This window comes from Nipponia nippon, unplaced genomic scaffold, assembly GCF_047370975.1.
Source record: "Nipponia nippon isolate SJK-2023a ecotype South Korea unplaced genomic scaffold, ASM4737097v1 scaffold_19, whole genome shotgun sequence".
Lineage (NCBI taxonomy): Eukaryota > Metazoa > Chordata > Aves > Pelecaniformes > Threskiornithidae > Nipponia > Nipponia nippon.
In genome coordinates, this window is record NW_028262335.1 from 309,283 (window position 1) to 328,646 (window position 19,364).

The window sequence follows — 19,364 nt, forward strand, 5'->3', positions numbered from 1 at the left end:
GTCTGTAATCCCTAGAAAGGCTCTTATATTCCTTTCTAACATATGCCCATTAATTAATGAGAGTAAGGCACTGTCACATGAAACTCAAAGAAAGCTAAACTTACTGCATCCCCTCCTTTTTGTACCATTACTTTGACTGTTTGTGAGGGATCCCTTCACTACTTCTATTTACTCACTGCATAATATTGCCAATCAATAGCTTCTACTCTTGCCGGTGAAGACGCACATTTCCTCTTTGTAATTCAGCTTTCCTCACGTTAACCTGTGTGGAAATACAGGTGGAGAGGAAAGAGACTGTCACAGCTGGTGAAAGCACTCATTGGTGCTAACGTACACCCTGTTGTCAGACCCAACTCTAAGTGTTGTCAACTTAGGGGAATAGAAAAGACAACATGACTGTGGAAATCTTACCCACCAGGTACGAATGTTCCACTCTCGGTGAGTCACAAGCATTTCTGTGGCTTTCAGTGGGACAGTATCTGTAAAGGAGGCGGGGAATAGCTACCGGCACTATAGCCTGCAGGAGCATCAACGCATTGATTTGAGGATGTGATCAGAAATAATGTTGGGTCATTGAGAGATTCTCTTTAGCCTGAGCATTGCGTCAGTAATCCTAGACCAGGCAGCTATTACAATAAGCTGCTGTGGGAGAAGGGCAAATAGCATGTTCATGAAATCAGCCTGTGATACCCAGCTGACATTCAGAGAATCGTAATAATGATAGATGATGAAAAAGAGGGAATTATAAGAGGATACAAATACAGGAGAAAGAAAACTGAGGCTCAGTGTGGAAAACTGTAAATTATTTGAGAATTATTTGACAGATATTCAATAAGCAAGGTAAGCAACTGGAGATGCTGTACTTAAAGAGTCTGAAATAGGGATATATGGCACATGACACAGGAGAGGGCAGGGACAGAGATCATTGAATAAACTTAATATTGGTGTATGGTATAAAAAGCAAGGGTGACAAAGACAGCTTAAAGCATTATGTCTGATCGAAAGCGGCAAAGCAATTGAGCAGGAGATTTCCAAGAGAGGAGAGTCAGTTCCTTTCTGAGAGATATAGAATGAGACAGCTTTTTTTGGTGTTTTGAAAAGTTTCAGAGTTGAAGTCAGGGAGGAAACAAAGCCAGAGCAGTATCTCCTCCAGCCACTGATTCAGCAGGAAAGAAGAGGAGAAAATGTTTACAAGTAATTATTTTCTATCTTCAGGTATTTTAGACATCTTTTGTTTATTGAAAACCAAGTGCAAATGCAAACTTTCTTTCCATGTACCAGTGAAACAAATGAAGTTCACATCTTTCCAGTGAAAGAAATCAATTATCGATTAATCTTCCTTTTCTTCCCCCGCCCCCCGATAAACATTGAAAAAGAAATTTCAACCGGTACAAAAGGGGTTTTCAATCTTGGTTCATCCTCCCATTTTCACTCCACTAGGCTGTGCTGTCCATGTGTATTTATTGTCATGGTACAGCTCACTGAGACTTGCTGGTTGCTACCAGGGTTCTGAGCATGTTTTCTCTGTAATAATCCATTGCAATTTCCTAAAACATACCTGGATTTCTGATGTTAGTTATTCTCTGTAAATTCACATTGCTTTTTTTCTAATTGCAATTTTATCCTTTGTATTCCTCCAATAGTCACTCACAATTGCAAGCTGTTGGGTGTACGTTTACTGAGTGCTAATCGCCAGTGGAACTGTGCAAACTATATATACACATACATGCACCAGCATGCACATATACATATATGTGTATATTTGTTGCTAATAACAAATTTGCAAAGAAGGAAGAGTTCAGGAAGGATGGAAATGAGTAAAAAAACATGTTGTGTTTGGCAAATCTTTTCAACCAGAAAGAATGGGAATTTTTTTTTGACGTCCAAACATTTCTCCTTAGACCCTTGCATAGAGAACCATCTGCCTGAACAGTCAGACTGTTTACTTGTGACATTTTCAAAATGAAACAATCCTACCTTTGGTTCAGAATAACATCTGTAAACATTTACCTTTGTAAGACAAAAAGGAGAAACGACACTTGGAGAGTTTGTGAAACCAAAGAGGAAGCAAACCCTGTCATTTCCAGTCTCATGAAATTCCTCAGGGTTTATTTGTGTGTGTGTGTGTTTTTATTTAATGAAAACAACAAAACACAACAAAAATCATTTCCTTTTGATTTGAGCATACTGCTGTCTTTCCTTGGTTTGGTAAATTAACAATTGATTATTCAGCTTCCGCTGTAAGACTACTGACACTGCATTTATTTACCTCTCCGCAAATCTTCCCATTCAGAGCATTCACAGCTCCATAACTTCTCATGAATAATGTACTAACTAGCATAAATGTGACACTTTCATATATGTGTCCTGAGCTGATTAATCGAGACCCACAACATCCTATGATCTATGTTATCTCATCCTGGCAGTTTATATATATTAGATTGACCTGAAATACACTTTTAATTGATTTTTACCAACATATCCAAAGAGCTGCAGTTTGATTTTTTACTGTGCTTGTAGTCGGCCTGGATCTTCACTTAAGTTACGCTGCGTTTCGCACTTTGACGAATTTCTCCATTAAATCACAACAAAGCACCTGATGCATATATTAAAATATTAAACAAAATATGGCATAAAGGAATAAGAGCAAAATGCAAAACCACACTGCTTGAAGTCTTATTAAAATAGATGTATGTCAACAATGACGAGAAGAAGTTTGATACACCACAAAAAAAATTAATAATCCAGTACTCAGAACTGGGAAACAGCTTGGATATGAATTAAAAAAAAAAATAATTCACTGCTAATTATCAGTGAAGGTTTGGAAAGAAGGTTAATATAACACTATCATTCTTCATTTGAGTCTTGCTAAAGAAAGATATTTGTCTTCTTCTGAAGGCCTGTGACAAAGGAAGTTGAAACCTCAAAGGCTCTGGTTGGACGTGGAAGAAAGCATAAAAATATGAGGCAAAAATGTGTAAAAACCATGAAAAGCAAATAAAGAAATATAGAAGAGGGGAGATAAATATGCAAAGGAGGAACAGTGCAGACAATAGATAAAATGCCTTAAGAAAAATGTCTCAAAATGGACTTGTATCTAATAATCATAGGAAGATCTGCAAGAGTCTGCAGACCAGAAAAAGCCAAGGAAAGAAAGCACGATACCTGGGATACAAGCAGTGGCTCAAAATATCAGATTTTATACATTTATGACACTAGCATATTCCAAAACGGCAGAATTTTTTTTTAAAAGCTCTGACTAGCACCAGATAAGGGGAAAACCTGGCAGAGGCACACAAACAAACAGGAAATTGAATGGGAAGTAGACATCAATGCTTCTGCGAATGAGCAAAGCTACAAAGACTTCCATGGCATTGTGCCAAGGGAGAAAGCAAACCCAGAGCTAAGCAAAGAGAAATGAAAATTTCATGCAGGCTCTAAGGCAGTGTAAGACACAAACATACTAGAAAGGATATTCATCGGCCAAAGAACACAGGAATCATTGCTTTCAGCAGTAAATTAAAGGAATCCTGACATGAAATCAGAGAGAAATAATCCATACAAAACCACAGGAGTGAAACGAGTAAGCAAACATAAAATATTCAGAGCAGACAGTATGATGCATCTGCTAGCAAGAGAGAAATCCTTTCTGATAACCCGGTACTGCAGATATTGCTGCAACTTCAGAGCTCGCAGTTTCAACGTGTGCTGAGCTTGAGACGCGACTGACTTCCTACGCACTTCCTTTTGCACAGAGAAGGCACAACTCTGAATGAGACTTGACCTGACAGAAACTGATATTGCAGAAAGCATCAACCACATAAGTTGTGGCATGGATATAAGGGGGTCCTGAGCAGCCCTCAAAGTACCATGTCTGTGATCTTTTCAGGGAACCATGCCTCAGACTATCACAAATATGAAGACACGCTGAGGGTTTGTTACTAGCATTCCAGATGAAAGCAGACAGATCACCAGATCCTGATGTCTGGGAAGAGAAACTCAGTTGGGACCACAGGGAAACCATTCTGAAGTTGAAAGCTGTCCTTCAAGGTGGATTTGATTAGGAAAGGTAAAACCAACACCACAAATGGGTCCCCGGCCATCATGCTTCATACTTGGTGAAGATGCCGCAAGCCTTCCTTCCAACTGAGTCTGGAGGGAATTTAAAGCTGTGCATCCCGTGACCCTGCTCTACCTCGTATGAAGGCATTTAGCATACGAATAGGTGGTGCTGTCGTCCTGCTCCAGAAGCGTGCAGACAAAGGGAGGTCAGGCAAGTAGATGGGGTTCGAGCTGTGCTGCAGCTCCTGTGCAGTCCAGCAAATCACGATATCTGCATCTCCTAGGGTAGAAATGTAGGTGCTTAAATGATTATGCACAGTTTTAGAGATCGTGATTTAGCCATCTGGGGCCTGATCTCATGTGTGGGTCTCAACCAGATGGCATCTGCAGGGAGAGCTGAGACACAGAGATAGATCTCCCTCTAATGTCACTCTTTAGGTCTCTGTACTTTTGGAAATTGCAACCCTACACACCCATGATAGATTCTAATTACACAGCAGTTTCCCATCAGTGTTTTTCCACTGATGCCCACTGAGTTATGCCTGACTTGCATCAGTGTGATGGGAGGGAAATCTAAACCACTCAGCAATCACTAGTGTGTCTCCATGGAGTGTAGCAGAGATGCTTTCAGGGAGATTTTGGGCTGTTGTTTGCTTACCAGCCAGCTTTCAAAGCAGCAAGCAGACCAGTTATTTGGGGAATGGATGACAGAGGACAGAAACAGCATTATGCTGTAGACTTCCCTTCCTGGCTCAGGAAGGGAAAAGGTTGCAGCTTGGGAAGATCAAGTTTTTACATGAGACCTATACAGCTGAGATTCCTTCTTAATGGTTTGTTCTGAAAGCAAGGAAGCAAGCTGGAAGCAGTCCAGGTAAGACCAGTTTCATATTTGGACAGCAGCATCATTCCCCTCCCCAGTGTTCCCCAATAGTGTCAGATATTTTGCCTGTTGCTATATGAAAGACACATTGCTCTTATTTATTGCCAGCTTCAAGTAAAAATGTTCCACCTCCCATCATATTCTGCAAAATGGCACCTCTGTCATGTTTGTGAAGGGGTTATCGGCTCAGGAGCTTCCCTTAATTGTTTGCAGGTGCTTCATATGTGCAGTGCAGATGGAAGAACCCAGGTGATCAGGGCCTCGCAGCATTGGACATTACAAAGTTACTTTGGGAGAATGGGTGACCTGATGCAGAAAGTAGAGCTGGGAGGAGAAATGGAGTGCTGAGAGGGCTCATGGTACAAGAATCAGTCATGGGAGACCCAGAAGGAGAATGTCTGGCCCTGACTAATGCGCCAACCTGGCACCAATATTGCTGAAAATTTGGCTTACTTGGGAAGAACTTCAGGTGTGCCCAAAGAGCTTCTTGGGAGCTGATGCTGGCCCCATCATTTGTTCATTTCCAACAGAGATCAGGTCTTGCCCCAGATGGAGACAACACTCTTCCCTAGTAAACTGAAGTGGCCAGTGGGGTGGGAGATGAGCTTTCCATACAGCTAATGCCTTTGCTGCTTTGCCAAGACCCTCCTCTGTGCTTGTTCTGCATGTGGGCTGAGGGTCGGTGTCGGGGTGGGCGAGCATCAGCTGCACCCACTTCCCTATGGGTCAGAACTACTTGGTCCCTCTCAAGGATCCCGTTTTTTACAGTCCTCCTTCTCCTGTGGCTTGTGCCCCTTGCTGCTCATCAGTCTCAGGCTCTTGGGAAGAGTTGTCACTGCAGGAAACAAGGCTCTCTTACCCAAGCATCTTTAGGGGCTTTCCAGGACCCCATGAAACAGGGGCAAACTTATGCCCTGTTTGGCTACTTCCAGATTTGTAGTGCCAGAAGGAATGATGCTGATTAACAAGCCATATAAAAGACTTGCTAGGTTCATTGGTTTCAGTCTGACGTTTTCCATCAGTATTTCTCATTGACAGGACATTTCAGGACTGTTGTGCATTGATCATGTGCAGAGATTGGAGTTGTCAGGTTCAGGTTTCAACCCAAAGATTCAGATGTACATCCAGCTCCCACTTCCTAAATGCAGCTGTACAGAAGTGTCTTATGTCTACAGAAATATTTATCTCGGTAACAAACACGCAAACCTAAGCTTCTCCTGAAAAATGCATGCAGAAATTTCTTTTTGCTTTGGAAAGGAAGTAGGAGGGTGACAGAATCAGACATCATAGATCTGTGATTATGAACTAAATTATTGATGTTCTTATTATGAGTCAAACACTTTATTGCGGCTGAATGTTAGATTATGACAGCTAATGGTCTATACAGTCTATTTGCTATTTTATTTATATCAATCATCTAAACTACACCTAGTTCTCTCAATGTGCATGACTTCAAGGGTTGAAAGATTACTGCAGGGAAGAATTTGTGGATAGTAATTAAAATAAAAGCATTGAGTTAATTTCCATAGAACTTGATCCTTTCACTGATTTACAATGATCATTTACATATGTGATTTTCCTTGGGTTTTTTGCATGCAGGGTTGTCAAGGGAGCAAGATTCTCATGAAAACAGCTATGATTTACTTCCAACATGGGGTTCAAGCTGGGAGGTAGTTGCTTAGACACTGAATTGCCTTGAGCTTCCTCCTCCTGTTTACAACTGTTTGTCAATGCATTGGGCAGTTGAAATGTCATAGGACTAAGAGATCCCCTCTTGCTCCATGAATAATGAAGACCAAGCAAAATCATCACTGAAGTCATAAGTTCAAATACTCAAACATGGGCACATATAAATTTGTAGCATCTTTTTAACTAAAGAACAAGTTAATGACAAAATAAATGTTCTTCTGGATAATTTATAAGTGGAGCAAATGGCTACATTTGTCAATTAATTATTCAGACTAAATGGTTTAAGCAGGGTAACGGTGGTATCTGTTTATCTTGAAGTCATTTCCAAGGCACTAAACAAGTTCTGGGCATGTTTTCCTATCTCTAAGAGATCAATATCCCTCCTGTTTGTCTACCATAATATTTACACCTGAGCAGGATTATTGGGAAGGGCGAAAGTTGGACAAAGCACCTAGAAAAGAAAGCCACAAGCAAATGCTTCAAACTTTACAATTCACATTTATTTTGAAAAAATGTTTTGTTAAAAATACTCCTACAAAGGCATTGGAGCAGCGGGTTTCTGTTTCCTTTATAAATACATCTGATTTATTTCTTTCTTTATTTTTCTCAGTAACATTGAAAGACATCTGATGAAGCCAGGGGAAGCCCTGGTCTGAATGGAAGACACATCCCTGTGTAACAAGGACCTGCACACTATCTCCCCATTCACAATTAAAAAAATACAAATACTGTCATGAAAATTGTTGCATTGTCCACAGGGCCACGGCCAACATACAGGATGACGGAGAGTAGGGAACCAGGGTTGGGGACGCCCCTGGAGCCCAGCTGATGTGTCCTTGGACTAGTGTTAGGGGGATGATAAGGTATAGCATTGACTAGACACACTTGTCTTTGGGCAGTTGAAGGATACACATAACTTCCCCATCCTATACTGCCAGCTCCTTCCAAAGCTGTGACAAGGAGGTCAGAGCCCAGTACAATCTCCTCTCCCTACAAACCTTCCCTACGACATAGGCAGCTCGTCCACAAATCTTCCAGCGAAGGTTGACAGCTTCACACCTTGTCACGCTGGAGAAACCATATGAGCAAACCACAGTAATCCAATGCCCTGACAGGGAAGTGGATTTGTTGCCAGAGTGCTCAACCACCCTCTTCCCTGCTGCATTACCGCCACCTCCCCGTCGCACCTTTCAGCTCTCAGTTTAAGCCTTCCTTCCCTCCAGGACCTTCTTGCTTTCTCCCTTGCCTTACTGACCTGGGCTTTAGTCTCTAAGCTAGGACAGATCCTCCCTGCAAGGACTCTTTTAAAATGGAAACACAGAGAGCTATGTTGGCTCCTCAGTTCCTCAGAAGCCCATTGATACGTGGCATCTGGGGGTGCAGAGGGCCATTTGACTCTCTGTGCCCAGCTCACCCAGAACGGAGGTCTTTGAGCTCCTAGTTGCAACTCACCTGTGTCCTGTTCCCCACCACCTCTCAGGCCATAGCTTGGCTGAGTGAGTGGGGATCACAGCTGTACTTGGGGCAGTGCTTCGAATCACCAGGCTCATTCCTCCTGCAGGAACTGCTACTGCTTGGCTCTGGCTTCAACCACTTGAACACTCCCACAAAACTTAAAATGGGGCCTCAGAGCACACCCTGGGTAGATTGACTTCACAGTCCATCCACAACAGACTGCATGGCAGGGAGTGACACAAGGCTAGCAAAGCCTTTCCAAAGCAAACCTGGGAATAGAAATCATGTCCTCAGACTGATGGACTCATTTACCTGTGGGTAAGAGGCAGGGTTGGACCCTTTTCCCTGAACTATTCCATGGGAACATTGACCAAGGATCCTGACACACCTGCCCTGGGCTCATACAACTTTCTACTCCTTTATCCAGGAAGATCTGGGATGCAAGGTGGCTGATGTTTCCAGGAAGGAAGACAGGCAGAGAGGGGAATTTTTCATGGGAAGAAATGTAGATAAAAACAGGTTCCCTGCAGAGAGGTGCTGAGCCAGCTCCAAGGAAGGGAATCCTTGGCGATGGCCCAAACCTAAACAAACAATGCAACTGTCGTATACTGAGGAAGGGACAGAGGGCAAAGAAACAATGCGGAGAAGAGACAGCTGATGATGGAGGGCAAGCAATAAAAAAGAAAAGGGTGCAAGGGTCACAGGCTGAAAAGTGGATGGAGAAGTCACTGGAGGAGGGCATCCAACAGGACGCCCCCCGATGCAGGGGTCTATGCTCGGATCCACGAGTGAAGAAACAGATGCCAACTCCCAGTCCCTGATTTCTCCCCCTCCAGCTCCAGCAGGAGGGCAAGAAGCGTGCTGTGATGTGTGGTCTTGGTTCAGGAGGGCCATTATGAAGAGGGGAGAAGTGAAGCCAGGACCTCAGCAGGAGAATCTGGATAATCTAGGAGAAGGACCACAGCCTGGCACACTGGAGATGTGTGCACCAGGGATTGCTCTCCTTGCAGCAGGAGTACATGTGACGGCACCCATGAACTGCAGTTGTCTGAGATCCCAAGCTCATGTTTAGTCTCTTCAACTCCCTCACCCTCCAGGGAGTTTTTCCTTCTACCCCTGCTCAAGCCAGGTTTTTCACTGCCCAGACCTTCTTACTGTTTGATGGGACAGAGGTGACCAGACTTCTCTGTCCACTCTGTACATGGCTGATCCTGGGTAGGGTGAGCTGGGGTTTCTCACTTCCTTCCACTGTTGAACAGCTTGGAAGAAAACTCTGGAGCTTGAAGGCAAGATGGTCAGTGCTTCTCCTGGCCTGAGGGACCTAGTCACAACCTGACTGTGCGACCTTGAGCGAGTTCTTACTCTAGAAGCACCTCAGTATTTTGGGAAGTCCTGCAATTTGAACTCAGCTGTTCAAAGAGGAATTGTACCCTGACTTCTTTGTGGCTGTCAGTCTTTATTTCTCTGTACCTCAGTCCTGTGGAAAGCCTTGGCTTGCCTCTAGGACATGTGCTTGACAGACTGTGAGGTGCTCAGGTACAGTGGGAACAGATAAGAGCGGCCACTAGAAGCTGGGCTGGCCAACATGAAACCCATAGCCTCGCAACTTGGTTTCCTGACATGAGGGCTGGGCTGCCCTACAATAAAGGCTGTGATTCTCATATGACCCCAGTGCCCCTGGGATCATAAACACAGGAGTTGGGATTTTCAGAGAAAAAAAGAACCATCAGAGAGCTTATAAAATCATCAGCTAGAGATACACTGGTCTTCTCCCTTCCAGTCCCTACTGGAGATCAGAGCCCCAGAGGGGGCCAAGCAAGAAGCACAAGTACACCAAACGTTGTATCCCTTCCCTGCTCTCCTACAGCTTACAAGGGTCTGCAGGGGGCCAGGACTACACAGAAGGACCCCTTCTGCTCCAGAAAGGCCCTTCTCCCACATTCCTGGGCTGCTCTGCAGCGGGAAATGAGTCACTGCCTGTGTCAAATAGCTTTTCACTTATGCCATCAAGGTAGCCTAAGCAACAGAAGGTTTTTTTTGTCTGGATCTAAGTTGTCCCCAGGACATAAAGAACAAATTCAGCTTCAGAGCTGGGCCAGCACTCACAACTGAAACTTGAACTTAATATCTGTCTGTATCTTGTTCTGGAGCCCCCAACACTCAATGCGTGCTCTGGGGTGCCTCTGGGATTTTACTGCACACACCCAGCCCAGCCCTGAATCACCCCATTGCACCGAGACCTCTTTGCCCATTTTAGAAGCTTGTCCCAGTCTCCTTTCCTGCATTTTCATCCTTGAGGCAGCTCTTATGGGTCCATTTGGACTCACGGTTAGATACCCAAGCAACCAGCAGCGACTGCTCACACAGGCTGAGCCAACCTCCAACACAGAGGGGCAACAGTCTCACTGTCAGAAACCAAACCATAGCAGAGGAAGGAAAGAAGGAAAGGGACCTCTCCTTACCCCAGCAGCCCCCTCTGCGCACAAGGTTCTCTGAATCACAAAAGAAGGTTTGAGGCAAGGATGCTTCCATAGAGAGCTTCCACATTCACAGCATGGTGGGCCACCAAGACAGCCTCCCTTTTTGTGCCGTTGCTGCTGGCTGAGGCACGGATGACACGTGCAGCTCTGAGCCCCAGGGATGCCTTGTGTTACACAAGCAACTGGGAGGAGGCGGCAAGTGGTTTCCTCTGACACGGGAAGCCCTCTGGCTCCACACAGAAACCCTTCACCAGAAAGAGTGAAGAATGGAAAATCAATGATGCTCGATAGAGTGTTTGGGCTTTTAAGAGATTTAAAATGTGTCAGTCCCAAGAATACAACAGTATAAAAGAAGTGCTGTAAGAACGCTGTTATACACCCCATGCCCCCAGGCATCCGTGACCCAGAAAAACTGGAAGAGGTATTTTTGTGTTGAGGAGATTATTCTTTCACAAATTTGTCCAGTCATCTTTTGAATCCATCTAGTGCCTGGTATCACTGTCCTCCAGCAATGAGTTCCACCCTTCAATCATCATGCTTTGTGCCAAAGAATATTCTGCTTCACCTGCCCTAGTGCTTTTATTGTGCTTATTCATCTTACTCACACCTTTCCTGATTTAATGGCATGAATTTTTTTTGTCATCATGGTTTACCTCTGCCAGACCAAGAATCAAAATCTATTTATCTTTTATACCTCCCAAAGACTTCTGGCTGTTCCTGAGGCCCATATCTATGTATTTCCTAGTTTCTGCATATCCCTTTTGAGTTGAGGAAAACAAAAGTATCGCCAGCATTTGAGAAGCTAGCACATCAGAGATTTACTGGCTCACAACAACATTCTCGTGTGAAGGCTACGGAGTGCTAGTATTTGTTAGCAATCAGAGACTTCATATTTATTCTCCACTAGCAAAGGACAAGCAAGGGTGTGGATTTGCCAGACCATCTGTCTCAGGCTGGTGTCCACAACGCCTGCGAGGCACTGTTCACTTGGGGTCTGGTGCTTTAGTCAGCCTCCATCTCCCAGACTCATGAACCAGCTCACTCACCACAAACTGGAGTCAGTGAGCTGGAAGGGCAGAAGAAAGGCAATTTGGCAGAAAAAGGTGATTTGACTGTCAGCTTAAACCTCAGGTTAGAATAACATGCTTCCCCCTAGTCCTCCTTGAACTCCTTCCATTAGTTTTTGCTAACATAGCTGTTCGGCTATTAAAGACTCGACAAAGTTGAATCCTTTCCTCCCAGACTTAGTAGGAATCATCAAAGGATATAGCATGACATCTGTGCAGGAACTGAAGGCTGACCTTAGAGGTAGACGTAGAAGCTACAGTTGAGACAACTGAAAAATTCCTGAAATTTACTGCAATGAAAGAACTTGAAAAGGATCAACCAAACATTTGTTATTCTTTCTTCATGAAGGCAAAATGGAGTTCCTGAAAAAAATGAGGCACGCAAGGTCAAGTCTTGTGGCTTGTTTGGAGGAATGGCAATCAGGGGCACTATCAATATCTAACAGCCTGTGGTCGGAGTGAGCAAGTCAGCGATCAGACACTGCTACAGAAGTGGGACTGCTGCTGAACTCCTACAAAGCACAAGACTGCAGAGAAATTTCTTACAGAATTGAAAAAAAAATAGGGGAGAGGAACTGCTGAATCAATTTTAAGACAGCTGAGTATGCAGATTAAGACAAACAAAGATTTGTAGGGAGAGAGGACTTCTTGCTTCCAGTCCCAAATTTCTACAAATAACATGTCAGTGGAGTTGGCAAGAATAACAGAGGGAGAGCAATAAGGTAAATTCCAGGAAATATTTGCACAGTGCAGGAAGTTTTCTAGGAGAACTATGGAAGATTGCAACACATATGGAAGCACAGACCAAAGTTGCATTCTGTCTTTGGGAAGGGCTCAATAGTTACAAGAAGCAAAGTCATCCTGGAGAATTCTAAAGACAAGGCCAAAATGTGACTGAAGATAAAAAAAGCTTGTATATTCTGCATAGTAGGAGGAGTCTAGCAGCTCTCAGCAGTGACAAGATGAAACCACTAATACAGAAAGAGAATTTTTGGGTGGGAACTGCTCGTGAGACAGCCAGCGGCAGAACTGCACTGAATTGTGAACATGGTGGAACCAACACCATGAGCAGATGGGACCAGGGCTCAAGTCACAATCTACAGCTCCAGGACAGAATGTGGTTGTGTTGACTTCAAGCAGGTACAGCTCAGATCATGCAACTCTGAGGACATGTCATGTTGGCTTAATTGATTGATATAAAGGACTATTGACCCTAGAGCTGAAAGCATGTCAAACACCAGCTCACTAAGACATTATAGTGTAAAAGGAGGGGAACAAAGCAAAGAAGATAATTTTTAGAATGCCTTTAATGGCATGGGATAACTGCCAGCAGAAGATAAAACTGCAGTTGGTACTACGTTAGTTGTTCATATCACTTTGAAGGAGGAAATGCTGAATTCTATATGTGAAGAACTTGTAAGTATGTAAAATTTTTGAAGCTGGAAAAAGACCTACATTAAATCAGCCTCAAGTTAGACACACAGAAAGGAAGATGAAATACGTTAAAAAAATAGACTCCACTAAAACAAACCAGACAACAGTGACACTTCCAGACACTTTGGATTCATACATCCAAGGCAGTCACAGATTTATTATATTATCAGAGGATACAACTGTCAATGATGCAGCAGAGTTCAAGCCCTGACTCCAGGTTTCGTATAAATCAGCCTGGAAAATATAACAAGTTTTCTCAACTGCTCAAACTCACCAAGAGGTTTTCTCTACAGGCTACTGCTAATCTGCAGCCTGTGTGATGATTACTGGGAAAGAACTTTTCCTTTAACACCAATTCAAAGAACAACTTCAAGGGGTGTGGGAAAAGCATTATTAGTACAGCCAGCACCTATCAAACATCCTCTCTCCTTAGCTCATGAAATGCCAGACCAGGAGGCAACTCTGCACTGCGTGGTGCTTAAGCAGCCAGCGAAGAGAGCAGGATCCTGTTGTCGTGGCTGGCCAACAGTCCCTTTATGGCAGATCTTCCAAGCCAGAGCCACATGCAGATGTAGCGCTGCTTTCTCCCCAGCCTTGCATGGGGTACCATTTTATACGCTTCCCTGCACATGGTTCTCTTCTTGCTAACACTGGTGCATACTGGTCCAATGATGCTAACAAGATAACTCTGCTATATAATGACTGGCATGGAGTTGTGGAATAAAACTCTACATTTGAATTATAAAATTGAATTAATACTGTATAACCGGTAAACCCTCTGACAGCCGCATTTACCCGGATCACATGGAAGCCCTGTGCGTGGATTACTGCCATTGAAAGCTGCTGCTCGGCAGTGAGGATACTAAGGAGAGAAGCCGGACTGTAGCAAGCAGCTTCTCAGCTGCTGAACACTACAAATCTCCATTAAGTCTATGAAAGGTAGGTCTGAGATTTTACTGGGGAGGGGGGAAGATAATTTGGGGAGGAGGGTGCAGTTCACAGTGCCCTGTTTCTGTGTCCCCAGAGGCGGCAAGGGCAAGTGATTCCTCATGGCAGTGCTGTATCTTACAAGTTTGTTTTTCCTTTTGCCTGGCACATCCCTTTGCTGTTAAATTTCAGGTAAAGGGCTGGCAGCAACAGCTGAAAATGACCCACTAAATATGGAGACTCTTTTAACTTTTTACTACCCACACATGCTTTGCTTTCTCCACTCTGCCCCATGATGCTCTGCATGATTTGAACTTCTCACTGGCCAACCAGCTTAGTGGTTTCAACCTCGCATCCTGCTCAGCTCCCCTGCTGGCTGCCATCGCCAGATAGGGGTGACCCTCCGCAGCAGACGGCAGTGGGAAACAGAGGAGGAGAAGGGTAGGTCTGGGAGGTAGCTTGAAAGGTGGAGGGGAAATGTCAAAATTGCAACAAACTGCCTGAAAATCTCATTGTGATATTTTTTGTGAAGTATTCACACATGCACACATGCACATGCACAACAGTATTTCACAGTGTCAGTGTTAGCAAGTGCCTTTTTTTCCCCTTGTTACATGTTCTCTCCGTGAAGTTGAATTTTGCCATTAGACTCATATTTCGTAGCAGTACATTTAATACCCATGAAATAAATATGTTAAAGTCACTTCAGTGACTCTGCCCTCCACTGCAGCATGCGCCAGAGACATTTACAACCAAAGTACTTCACAGGAACTTGGTTCCTCGTGCTCCCAGGAGGGCTGGAGGGATGCAGAAAATTGCAGTGGTTTATGGATCATTTCTATTTTAGGTCCAGTTCTCCATTAGTCCTACACAGTCAAACACAGACAGATGTCACAGTGATGCCTGGTTTAAACAGATGGGAATGTGTTACTTTTAGTACCAACACCATGTGATTTTTGGTCAGAAGAAGAGACGATGTGCTCTCTCTGTCCTGCAGACAGCTGCCACGGCTTTGGTGAGTTGCGACACTGAGCTCGGTATGGTCCCATCCTTCACAGTGGGTTGGGTCTGGTAGGTAGATGCGTATAATGCTAGCCAGCAAGGAGATTCAGTGCATTAAGACAAAATGTCTCCAAATGAAGAAGACCTGAAGTGCCCTTCCAAGCCCTGTCTAATACTGACTGGCTCTGAAGGGATGCTGCCTGGCCATCGCTCCTCCTTAGTGTCTGCAGGAATGGAAGGGATGGCAGAGAACAGTCAAGAATTGTCTGGGAAGGACAACTGAAGGGCATCATGTGCTCCTTCCACATGGCTGCCCCGCAGGAATGTGCTGGTGAGCTTTCTAGACAGACAGCTCTCCTTGCAAAGCCCCCTTGTACATAAAGCAGCCGGTTGGCTGTGGCTAGACAACTTGGCACAGCACCATGCTTCCCTCACCCTGGACTGCCACCAAACAGCTTCAGACACGCCTTTGGGAAAGACTGACAACTGTTCCTTGTTAAAATACAGCAGCTACGATGCGAGACGGAGACGCACCACGTGAGCAGTTCTCACTGCTGCTCCACACTTGTACAGGACAGGGTGCACGGAGAAGCTTCTTGTTTCTCTGTGTGCCCTCTGCAAGCACTTCGTATGGTTTAGTTGACACCATTGATTTTTGCATGCTGCAAAATGTTGAGTCCATTGCCATGAGCAGTGCTTTTTAAATGCAAGGCCATTAAAAGCATCCCTTTGCTAGATACATGGGTTAAAACGGGCTGGATATAGGACAGACGGCTGATTATGTCCAGGCACCACCTGCATACAACATGCCTATAGTCCACTCACCCCTCACTCTATCTACATCATATTCTGCCATCTGAAAGAGATGTAGGGCAATGGCATTGCTGTCAGAGGGCGTGCACTGCGCACACTGAGAACAGAACATGTCCCTGGGTACCCAGCACACACCTGCTACGGATGGATTTGTACTTGCACTTCCATTTGCGCTTGCACTTTTGGATGCAAGAACAGGGACGTACCATATACAGATGAAAATACAGTCCTGCACTAGAGATTTCAGATGAATAGGGGCTGGAGGGAAAATTCCTCCAGTTAAGGCCCCTGCTGCTGAAGCTGTGCACCAAACACTGGGATGGTGAAGCTAAGCTAAGCAGAGAAGTAACTCTCCTTTGTAGGGAATGGTCTGCTGCCACTCGTAAGTGCTTCGTTGTCAGATCTGGTCTGAAAGCAGAAAATGCTAAGTATTTTATAAATGGCCTCATATTTTACAAGCAGTCTAGGAAGATGTCTGGCCACAGAGGTCTAGACAGCTTGGGAGTTTCACACACACTTCCTCTTGGATTCAGCTCCTGGAAAATACAGCAAACCAGCTCCCAGTGAACATGCCTTCAACACCCCGTGCTGCTGAAAATGAGAGGAGGACCCTACGAATGACATGGCAATGGCAGACAAGGGCTTGTAAACACAAGTTATGCTGGCCATGGCCCCGAGCTGTGTGGAAATATGCCACATGTGGCCAGAGGTGGGTGTTGGTAGGCATGTTTAAAAGAATATGAGGTGGTGCTGAACAGGGAGAATAAGCCTGATTCTCATCTGTATCGCCCCTGCGCTTGGTTGGTGGTATTTACACATACCAAAGACCTGGTCAGTAACTAAAATATTTATTTCAGTTATTTATAAATCCACTGATTCAGCTTCAACCACAGCATTTTGCCTCCAGAGATCCGGGCTACTAGATCAGAGTTTTTGCCTTTGCTGTCCCAGGCCCTCCTCGAGGTGACTGCCTGAGACTGAAGCTGCCTCAGAGCCCCGATGCATCGTCTAACGAAGGGACTGGGTCCCCAAAGGGCGCAGAGCACATCCGCAGAGTTTGGTTACGGTAGTGAACCATCCACAACCTGACAGCTAACGCAATTCAGACTCCGAGAAACCACGTGCCGCGAGCTCCTCTTAGAGGACCAGGCTTACTCTGCCTTTCTGTGGTACGTGCACCGATCTGACACCTTTCTAAGCAGTCAGACATTTCCAAAGGGCTCTAGCAGCCAGCCGTGGAGTTGTCATTCCCTCCCCACAACCCATCGCCCTCCCCTGTCTTTCCCTCCCCCCTGCAAAGCCCCCTCCCCAACCCCTCTGCGGCGCTGCTCACCCCTGCACCAGCAACCCTGAATTGAGCAGGTGGTCATTTCATCTCGGCGAACAGCTGGAAACCCAACAGTTAGAAACATCTGTCAGGCCATGACAAATTGCAAAATAACAAACAAGCAAACGGGAGGAAATGTGCATGTAAAAAAATTTTTCTCCTGGCATATTGTCAATAAGCTGCAATTTTTCCTTCCACAGGGAAGGGATTTAAGTTCTTGAATGATATGGTGCTCGGAGATGTCATTTCTTTTTCATTAAAAAAAAACCCAATCAACCAAAAATTTCCAACCCCAAACTCACAAACTGGTATTAACAAAACAAGGTAAAAGGACAAATCTCCCAACAATGACAACCGAAAAATAAAGGTACACGTCAGCATTTGTAATCAAAAACTACTACATACTGTACTTGGGAAGTCTTCTGGGAAAAGATCATTGGCATCTAGTGAGGACATCACTAAAAGTCTTGTGCATATGATATGTATGAGACAATGATGCCATCGGAGGGTGGATGGACGGACCCTTACGAAACTGTCACTCACAAAACTGTTCCATGACAAGAGAAAATAAGAGATGTAAAAAGGATTGGTTTTCCCCATCCCCACCCCCCAAGCGTTACAGATTCCTTCTCATTTGTTGGAAACAGCCTCTTCTAGTCTCAGTTTATTTGTTTTTTAAAAAAAAAAGTCTTCAGCTTTTGAAGAAGTCCATCAATTTCTGAGATGCACTTGGTTCCACAGCACCAAAGAGCTTCAGCTCTCTCTCCCCTTTGATTTGCTAAGAGGGGCTTTTGGGAAGGACTGCTGGCTGCAGGACATTCCCAGAGCCGGTGTCCCACGTGAGAAAGAGAAGTGCTTCTCGTCACCTTTCTTTGCATTCATCTTCTTGAAAAAGTCTCATTGCTCCAGAGGTGTCTGGACCAAGCTGCAGCAGCCTTGTGCAAGAGGAAATAGATGAAGCTGCTCTTTTCTCTTCCTTTGGAGACTCCCATTGGTCTTGGAGCCCTTTTCAAGAATGCAATTGCTTTATTATTATTTAAAAATATTTCATAGGTTTGTTTTTTTTTTTTTTTCAAAATAGTTGTCTTTTTTGTTCCCTTTTTCCATTGCTTAAATTCTAGAAGCTCTTGGCAACTTCTCATTATTGATGACAGGGCATTTCTTCCTGTTGCCATGATCCTCAGAGCAGCTGCCTGTCTCTGGTCCATGCACAACGCTCAAGAACTGGAGCTCGGACATACAGGGGCAAAGGGGAGCAGGGCCTCAAGGAAGAGGAGTAGGAGGACACGTAGCTATCAGACCTCCACAGACTGAATTTGGTTCATCTGTGCTCTCATCACCTGGATACTGTTCAGAATTTTCTTCTGGTGTCCTGCTAAAGTGACCCCAACTCGTAGAATGTCCCTTTGGGAGGAAAAGAAACAAACACTGCATAAATATCAGAAGACATTTTCTCACGGAAGAACAAGCCCGTACATGAGCACAGTGTGTAGGGAGCTGAAGTCTCCACAGATTTATTCCATAAATGCAACAAATGCATGCAAACCTGGCGAAACCTTTACTCTTTCTCTTTGACTCTTCCTGACTTACCCTCCCAATTGTTGCATTTGCCACCTACCTGCAGCACCCCCAGAGTACTGGCAGCCTCAACAGAGAGTTTGAAACCAAATACCACAGGCTCTGCCCGCTGCTTGTAGGTCAATTTGCCTTAGGTTTTCTACCCCTGCATCATTTTGTCTCTTTCTTTGTGTGTTTGGATTCTTTCTGTCATTTTGTGACACAGTAACCCATTTTTTCCATCCCTGGAGACACATGAACAGGATGTGCTACACCCTCACCAGTGTGAATCTCACTCCCCCTGTGCAGATGATGGCTGTTATTGCTACTTTTGCTTTGATGTGATGAGGCCATGAAGTGATAAACTTTTGCTAGTTATCTTCTTTGCTAAATCACGGCAATCTAATTTTTGCATTGCTTCTATTTTTTATAGATATTAGGCATCTGGGAAAAATAAAGGTCACGCCAAGAGCATCAGTGTGACTCTGCGTTGGTCCTATCTCTGATCACTCCAGCTGAGTTTGCTACTCTTCTCCCTCCTGGTGGATAAATCTCAGTCATGAATTCTTCTGATCAGGGAACGGATGGCATTCATGAGACATGACCCATACCTGATTCTAAGGATTTTCAGTTGCCTTTTCTCCTTCCTTGAGTGTTAGGAACAGACTTTT

At 44.5% G+C, this 19,364-nt stretch overlaps 1 protein-coding gene across 5 annotated transcripts in view; it reads right to left on the reverse strand.

Moving 5' to 3' along the window:
* Nucleotides 1-17,274: 17,274 nt before the first annotated feature.
* EPHB2 (EPH receptor B2) overlaps nt 17,275-19,364 on the reverse strand; it is a 131,801-nt gene continuing 129,711 nt past the window's right edge. For all 5 annotated transcript variants that reach the window (XM_087755184.1, XM_087755182.1, XM_087755183.1 and 2 more), the window contains one exon: nt 17,275-18,540. In XM_087755184.1, the coding sequence (XP_087611310.1) occupies nt 18,432-18,540 (109 nt within the window). In that variant the 3' untranslated portion in view covers nt 17,275-18,431. The remainder of the gene's footprint in view (nt 18,541-19,364) is intronic.